The sequence below is a fragment of the Tupaia chinensis genome, unplaced genomic scaffold (genome assembly GCF_000334495.1).
Source record: "Tupaia chinensis unplaced genomic scaffold, TupChi_1.0 Scaffold000126_2, whole genome shotgun sequence".
Lineage (NCBI taxonomy): Eukaryota > Metazoa > Chordata > Mammalia > Scandentia > Tupaiidae > Tupaia > Tupaia belangeri.
In genome coordinates, this window is record NW_006159594.1 from 2,432,641 (window position 1) to 2,440,389 (window position 7,749).

Sequence of the window (7,749 nt, forward strand, 5' to 3'; positions counted from 1 at the left end):
TCCCTACACCCACATCACTCCCTCCCAATCATATGCATCTCTCTAGTTATACTATTGTTCAGTACATTGTTCACAATACTAAGCATTCACTCTCGTAGAGCATTAAAAATTTCTAACCAGAAAATCCTAGAGGAAAGCAAATTATTTTCTTTTATGACTATTCTTTCTTTTAATCTTCTTCTCCTTTAAGTCCTAGGTCCCTGGGAGTTTCTGAGATGTACCCCAAATGGAATGAGTTTTTCTTATATACAGTTTGTTCACTTTGAAAATGGAAGATTCTGCTCCTGTCAGTAATATGCCTGGCTCTTATCTTGTAGCTGAGAAAATAGTTATCTGGCGCTTTGAGAACACAGGCACTCTGCTGGTTAATCCACATAGTCCTGGTTGCTGGATTCTGCTGCTGTTTGTGGCTCTGTTAGCCTTAAGGACTTATCTCCCTTTCTCAGTTTTGATTGTGATGTCTTTGTGGAATGTCTTGTCACTTTTCTGCAGTTGATAATTGTGCAGTTTTATTACTTTGTTCTTGTTGCCATTCACCAACTACTTAGAAATCTTTTTTTAAAGGAATTATTTACTGGGACTAGCAGATGGCATAGTGATTATGTCGCTGGACTCCCAGATGGCCGACGACAGTTTGAGTCCAGACCTGGTGGTTGAAAATCATGCCGGGTGCATGTGTGTGTGCCCAAGATCCCAGGAGGGAAATGGAGGAGAAGGATTGTGGTGTGGCTGTCCTTCCTGGGAGGTGGTTTCTCACTTTCTCTTCAGCAAGTACACATGCCCTGGGGCAAAAAAAAAAGAAAAAAGAAAATGATTTACTTAATTTTATTTATTATTAATTTGCTATAGGCCATATATGCTCATCACAGAGAGAGAGAAAGTGAGAAAGCAAGCTGCCAGATCTGGGACTCAAGTCTTGTGGGAGTCCAGCACCTTACCTACCATGCCTGCTGCTGGCCCCACTTCTTAGGAATCTTGCTGTTGTCCATTGTCCACCTGCCCTGTAGAGGTGGGGAGTGGCAAATCTGACTGCAGAGTTAATAGGCACGATATATAATCCGTGAACCTTGCTGGGGACTAACGATGCTTGAGAGTGGCTCTCAAGCTCTCAGTATTGCTGATAAGTGCTAAAGAAATCAGACTTTCTTTACCATGAGGGGTGAAGCCAGGTCTCTATTATTAATAATAATAATATAAAAAAAGTGGGCTAAAAACAAGCATCTTTTCCTGGGCTTGGTTTGTAATCGGATGTGCTCATCTTGCCACACTATGCCATTGTATCTCCAAGGTCTGCTAACCTCCTAGAGTGATTTTTGTTTATTTATCAGCATGTTTATGATAGAGTGTTGCTTAGAAAGTGGAATTCCATACCAGTGTTAGCTAGTGTTGATCTCTAAGTGCAGCACTTCCTGTTGCTGGCTGATACATGACTGTGACTTTCTTGGGTTTCTTGTCAGTTGCTGGATTTGTGCTGTTTCAGTTAACTGCTGTCTTTGTTTACATGTGTGCCCCCTTTTTACTTCTTCCATGAGAGAGACAGAGGGAGAGAGGCAGATACCTCAAACAGGGCCTTCCCATCACAATCCACCCCAAGTCTCAGCCAGCCCAGATCATGGGCACATGTGTGCATGCCCAGCATACACAGGAAGGTCTCTGGACACAAACCCAGGACCTTCCCATGTGGGTCCAATTGCATTACTGATGTGCCACCACCTGGCCTCATGCCTGCACTTTTAAAGCACTAACATCAGCATTTACAATGGTTTGTATGAATGCCTCTCATACGGTATTTGGATATTGTTTGCAGTTTGTTGAGTTAGAAAATATGAGCCTAGGTCATTATGTCCTTCAGTTTGGTTAATTAAGAGTGAAAAGAGGGACCAGCAGTAAGCATAATGGCTATGTCACCAGACTCCCATGTAGTCGACCGTGGTTCAAGTCCTGGACCCGGTGGCTTAAACTCACACTAGGTGTGTGTGTGCGTGCCCAAGATCCCAAGAGAATGGAGAAGGGATTGCGGTGTGGCCACCCTCCCTGGGGGGTGATTTCTCACTTTCTGTCTCTCTGTCTCCCTCTGTCTGATGAGCGCACATGCCCTATAGTGGAAACGTCTCCAAAAAAAGAAGAAAAAAAAAAAGAGTGAAAAGAAACACTCTCTGCTGGGTCCTTTTCCGCAACAAGAAAATCTGTCTTTTACTCCTGTGGAGATGGAGAAAAGATGGGGTAGCACGTATTAGCTCCATTAACCTTAAAGCCATATCTTTTGTGGTTATCTAGATCCACTGAATTACTGCTGATAAATTAACCAGAAAATACCAAAAATAGATTGGTTTAATACTAGATTGGGAAGAGGTTCTGAGTCAGTGTAGACAGACACTGGCTCCATTCAGTCTCATCATGGTGCCTGTCCAACAGCTGTACCAACAGCTTGTCCTTGTCACCTTTTAAATGTAAGCAATGTATGTGCCAGCAGGTGAAATCCAATCTGGGTGACATCACTTAGTTCTTTGGCTAGAATATATGACAAACCCTAGCATATAGTAAAGAGCCCTGCTGAAATTTGTAGGGAGAATTAACAGTTGAACTCAAATCCCAGCTCAGCCACTGACGTCTAACCTCAGTCATTTCCCCTCACAGCTAGAATAGTAAGTAGGTCTATTTCTAGAAGAGGGACCCTCATGATGTTTTCTCCTTTTTGATACTTCTCTTTCTTCTCCCCAGTTCTCCCTCTTCACTGCCATCCATAAGCACTACAGCCTCGATCAGTGGCAAGAGTTTGCTAGCCAGAATCCTGACTGTCTTGAGGTAACATTGGGCGTGCCCTGCTTCCTTACCCATTTTCCAAGAATCTTTTTTGTTGCTTCTTGGGGACCACCCCCATCCCAGATCCCTTTTGGCTGGTCACCAGATCACCTCTGATATGCCACAGGCTGGTCCAACGCCTCTCATGCCAGCGACTGTTTCTCCCACAGCATCTGGCTGCCAGCTCAGGCACAGGCACCTCTGACTTTGAGCAGCTGGAACAGATCTTGGACTCTATTCCCCAGGTGAAATATATATGCCTGGATGTGGCAAATGGCTACTCTGAACACTTTGTTGAATTTGTAAAGGATGTGCGGAAGCGCTTCCCCCAGCACACCATCATGGTATGTTCCTCTTACCCTGTAGTTGGTACCTCCCTCTCCTGCTCTTTCCTGCCACTCCATTTTGTTAACATCACTTCCTTTCTCCTCTGCTGCATTATGCTATTCCCAGGCCACTGAATCATGTTACTGGTTCCAAGCTTAAAATGTCTGTTTATTGGTCAATGTAGTATTTCTGACTCTTGATTTATACATTGCTGTTGTAAATCTAGTGTCCCTGACATCACTCACCAAATAATGGAACATTTGTGCATTATACATACCTGTGGTAAATCCACATCTACCCACTGAAATGGACATGCACTACAATCATATGAAACAGTGCTTTATTGTTTGGCAAGCATACGGGAGTGATGACAAGGCCTTGTTTTATTCCCCCAGCATTGAAGGGTGTCTCTGTACTGTCCACCAGAAGATAGGCAGATGAGTATCTAGCCTACATTACCATGTCTTCCCCCTTTCTTTGAAGCCAGAGAGGTTCTGTGACAGAACAGCTTCCCAGGACAGGATATGTTTGGGTGTGTTGGTGGGGAAGGGAAGATAAATTTATCCTAAATCAGATCTGAGGTTGAGCTGGTGGTTCCTTTCAACTCACTGAATGCTTCTCCATGCCACCTCACATTATCCTGATCATTGCTTGAAGTGGTAAAGTGCATTCTGAACCTCAGCTTTACCCTAGTTGAGCTGTGACACTGGCTATTCATCCCCTGACCCTCAGCTTGGGGTGAGGGTAGGGGGATCAGAGGTGGACAAGTGGGAAGCAGGGTTCTTTGAAGTAACCAGTGTCGGAGCTCTCAGAAGGCCTAGGAGAGAGGTGCTGGGTACTCTTTCTTGTAGTAATGTTGGAAGGTCATGGTCCAGATGTGGTAGAGATGGATAAGACACTATATAAGGAGTATGCAATCTCTTCTGTTTCTGACCCTAAGGTTGCTCCCTATTTTGATTGCTCTGTCTCAGGCAGGGAATGTGGTAACAGGAGAGATGGTGGAAGAGCTGATCCTCTCTGGGGCTGACATTATCAAAGTGGGAATTGGGCCAGGTAAGCTGGTCTCCCGGGGACACTGGCTTCTGCTTCACTGGCTAACACCAGGGGGGCACTACATCTCCCAACCCTTGTCATGTTCTTCCCAGGCTCTGTGTGTACCACCCGGAAGAAAACTGGAGTGGGGTATCCACAGCTCAGTGCAGTGATGGAATGTGCGGATGCTGCTCATGGCCTCAAAGGCCACATCATTTCAGTAAGGGCCAAGAGCAGGCAGGACACAATGTGCCAAACAGCTGGGTTTTCTATGATGTGGAGGCTGTGGTAGAGATGGATCAGGACTCCTGGGTTCCTGGCAGCTTTGAGGTGGGCCAGTGGGACATCGCTGAGAGGGACGGGAAATTCACGCTGTCTTCTCATAATACTCGTTACTTTGTAGGATGGAGGCTGCAGCTGTCCTGGGGACGTGGCCAAGGCCTTTGGTAAGGAGGCTGGGCAGATCCTGCAGGGGAGGATGAGTGATCTCTGAGGGTCTAGGGTCAGGATAGGAAAGACTCAGAAAGCCTTTCAGATGCTTTCATAATATGAAATAGTGACCCTGAAGGCTCTGGCATCACCTGGGGCAAGAAAGCAGAGGAAATCCCAAGACTCTGATTTGGACTCTTCAAGTGCAGGCCAGGGCCATCTGCACTGTCCCCTGGATTGTTGGACAGTGTAGATTCTTGAGCCCCACCTCAAACTAGAGAATCAGACACCAAAGAATGGAGTCTTTATGGCTTTCCAGGTAATCCTTACTGACATAGGACAGAGTCTGGTGTGAGTTGCTTTTAAGGGTGGCCATGTGCACACTTTGGCCATATTAATCTCTGTCCTCCTCGTTAGGGGCAGGGGCTGATTTCGTGATGCTGGGCGGCATGCTGGCTGGGCACAGTGAATCAGGTGGTGAGCTCATTGAGAGGGATGGCAAGAAGTACAAGCTCTTCTACGGAATGAGTTCTGAAATGGCCATGAAGAAATATGCTGGGGGCGTTGCTGAGTACAGGTATGTGAGGAGGCCTAGGAGTTGAGGGTACTAGGAAAGTGTGACTAAGTGATGTGGTAGCAGAATTCATGGCTGCTAGGAGATGGATGACACAGGTCTTAGGGAAAAAAAATGGTGGGCAGGGCTAAATGCTAGAGACTGGGGAAGAGTTATCGGGCTGAAGGAATCCAGAAGGAGAAGGTAATAACAGTGTTTCCTACTCTAAGGGCCTCAGAGGGAAAGACAGTGGAAGTCCCCTTTAAAGGGGATGTGGAATATACGATCCGAGACATCCTAGGGGGGATTCGCTCTACATGTACCTATGTGGGAGCAGCGAAGCTGAAGGAATTGAGCCGGAGAACTACCTTCATCCGAGTCACCCAGCAGGTGAATCCAATCTTCAGTGATGGGCGCTAGACCTCTGCAGTTCTGCCCTCCCAAGGCACCAGGACTTGACCACGGGGCCTCTTAAGTGGACTGCTCACCCTTCCCAGCTACTGTGGCTGTTTATAACCTTGTCAAGTCCTCACTCCTGAGGACTTTGCAGTAACTCTGTACATCTGTATCTGCTCACACACAATGCCCAGAGCACTCACTGGGGAGGAAGCAAGGAAGACAGTGAAAATGAAGATAACCAAATAGGAATCCAGAAACCCAGCATCCTGAGGATTAAAAGGAAAAGACTCACACCAACCTATGGTATGATGGTTAAGGTGGCTGGATCCTTTGCTAACTGCTAGATTCAAGCCCCAGACCTAGCAGCTTGAAAAAAACACTGGGTACATGTGTGTCCAGAATGCCAAAAGGAGGGAGATGGAGAAGGAAATGCAGTGTGATCATTTCCCATGGGGAGCACTTTCTCTTTCTCTCACTCTGTCCAGTAAGTGCATGCACTCTCTGGCAACATGTTTGAAAAGAAAACAAAAACAGGAAAGACACTGATTGATGCCATAACTTGTATATGGCCTTGGTCTGGAAGAGGTATGCTTTTAGAATCATGTTTTATTCAACTTCATTAAATGAATATTTTAAAATCTCGGAAGTGTTTACTTATTTGAAACACCTCAATAAAGAGATCCCACTGACTGTAAGGAGGTGCCAGGGCTTTCTGCACAAGGCTGGCATCTGGATGCTGCTGCAGGGTGGTTGCAGGTAGGACTAACACTGACTCAGTGGGATCAAGGGCAATTACTGCTATTACCATTAAGCATCTCCATTCTGGTGCTACCATCCTCAGATAATCTTAAAGCATGAGAATTTATGAAGTATATTCTGGCATTAGGACACCTATTTTCAGATTAGCAAAAGGACATTTCTCTTCCAGGCACTCAAAACTGGTAACCCTTCTGGGCACATTGGAATAATACTTTGCAAGGGAAGTAAAAAGGCAAAAGGATTCTTCCAGCTCTGGAGAGGTCAATTCTGTTTCTAAGGAAAGACCTATGCTGACCTCACAGAAGCTTTTCATTCCCTTTGCTCACATCCAGACAGTGATTTAATAAATCCAAAGTATCATTTTAAAATGTTAACAATATTTTTTGCCATGTAGATTAGCAACCTAAGCCTGGGCTTTCATTCCATTCCAACTAAACTGCTTGCAGAGCTATGGAGGCAGAAGGGCAGAGTGTAGAGAACATTCCAGTTCTACCACAGGGGTCTAGAGCTGCTTAAAGTCATGGGAAAGGACACACATCACTGGGGTCGGAAGTAGGTAGGTAGTTATAGAAGGTGGGGATCAGGGTGTCAAACTTGGTCTTCTGATAGTTTTCCAGAGACTCCTGTGGAGAAGGGAGCAAGGAGATCCTATCATCTGAAACCACTTCCTGGCCCTTCATACTCTGTAGCATGTGGATACCCCATCCCCTCCCCCAGTTTTCTGCTTCTCCCTACTCACCTTGCCTTCCCTCTGGCCATACTCTTCCTCATCAGAATCCAAAACCAAGTCCCCTATGGTAATAGCGGAGTTGCACGGAGATGAAGGACATGCTGCGGGAAGGAAACCAGAATCAGACTACTCCTAGCAGTCAATTTGAAAACGTGATTAAAACATGTGGCCTGTAGACACATGCAAAAAACGCGCTTTTGTAAGCTATTTTAGCAGGGCTATTGAGAAGCATTTACATATAAAAGCAGTATTTGCCTGTGTTAATGGCTGTTTTTTGGTTGTTAATACTCAATACCCAGATACTATCAGGCAAAAGGAAGTCACATGTGTTTATTAAATTGTTTACCCAAAAAGATTAGAGAAATTATATGGCGCCAGTTATTTTTACATCTTTAGACGATTTATATTTAAAAACAACTGGCTTTGCATTTTGATTTTTTTTCCCTTATTTTTTTTTTGCATTCCACTTTTTCATTTTTTTTCTTACATTCTATTTTCCTCTTTCTCCATTTTTTGCCCTGTAAAAGAAAAAAACTTGAGGCTGGTTTTGGTCACAAATTCTCCATTAGAGAAGTGCCCACCCAATTTTTGCTTTTATATACTTGTGTGTCTTTGTGTGTTTGTTATTGCGTCTATTTTTAATCCACAGCCTTTTCCACTCAGAGAAATGTATTTTATACCGAAATGGTCTCGGCAAAGTGGCGCCCAATGTGGGGCC

At 45.0% G+C, this 7,749-nt stretch overlaps 2 protein-coding genes across 6 annotated transcripts in view; one reads left to right on the top strand and one right to left on the bottom strand.

Annotated features, from left to right (window-relative positions):
• Positions 1-6,184, top strand: part of GMPR2 (guanosine monophosphate reductase 2) — a 7,394-nt gene extending 1,210 nt beyond the window's left edge. For both annotated transcript variants that reach the window (XM_006144567.3, XM_006144568.3), the window contains exons 4-10: positions 2,722-2,805; positions 2,973-3,146; positions 4,101-4,182; positions 4,275-4,381; positions 4,565-4,607; positions 5,008-5,167; positions 5,374-6,184. In XM_006144567.3, coding sequence (XP_006144629.1) covers positions 2,722-2,805; positions 2,973-3,146; positions 4,101-4,182; positions 4,275-4,381; positions 4,565-4,607; positions 5,008-5,167; positions 5,374-5,563 — 840 coding nt within the window. In that variant the 3' untranslated portion in view covers positions 5,564-6,184. The remainder of the gene's footprint in view (positions 1-2,721; positions 2,806-2,972; positions 3,147-4,100; positions 4,183-4,274; positions 4,382-4,564; positions 4,608-5,007; positions 5,168-5,373) is intronic.
• TINF2 (TERF1 interacting nuclear factor 2) overlaps positions 722-7,749 on the bottom strand; it is a 10,972-nt gene continuing 3,944 nt past the window's right edge. For 2 of the 4 annotated variants that reach the window (XM_014586308.2, XM_006144565.3), the window contains 2 exons: positions 7,041-7,132; positions 6,131-6,924 (listed from right to left, as the gene is read on the bottom strand). In XM_014586308.2, coding sequence (XP_014441794.1) covers positions 6,820-6,924; positions 7,041-7,132 — 197 coding nt within the window. In that variant the 3' untranslated portion in view covers positions 6,131-6,819. Of the gene's footprint in view, positions 783-3,276; positions 4,628-6,130; positions 6,925-7,040; positions 7,133-7,749 lie in introns of those variants that run through there. The other 2 variants (XM_014586307.2, XM_006144566.3) reach the window with 2 other exon arrangements.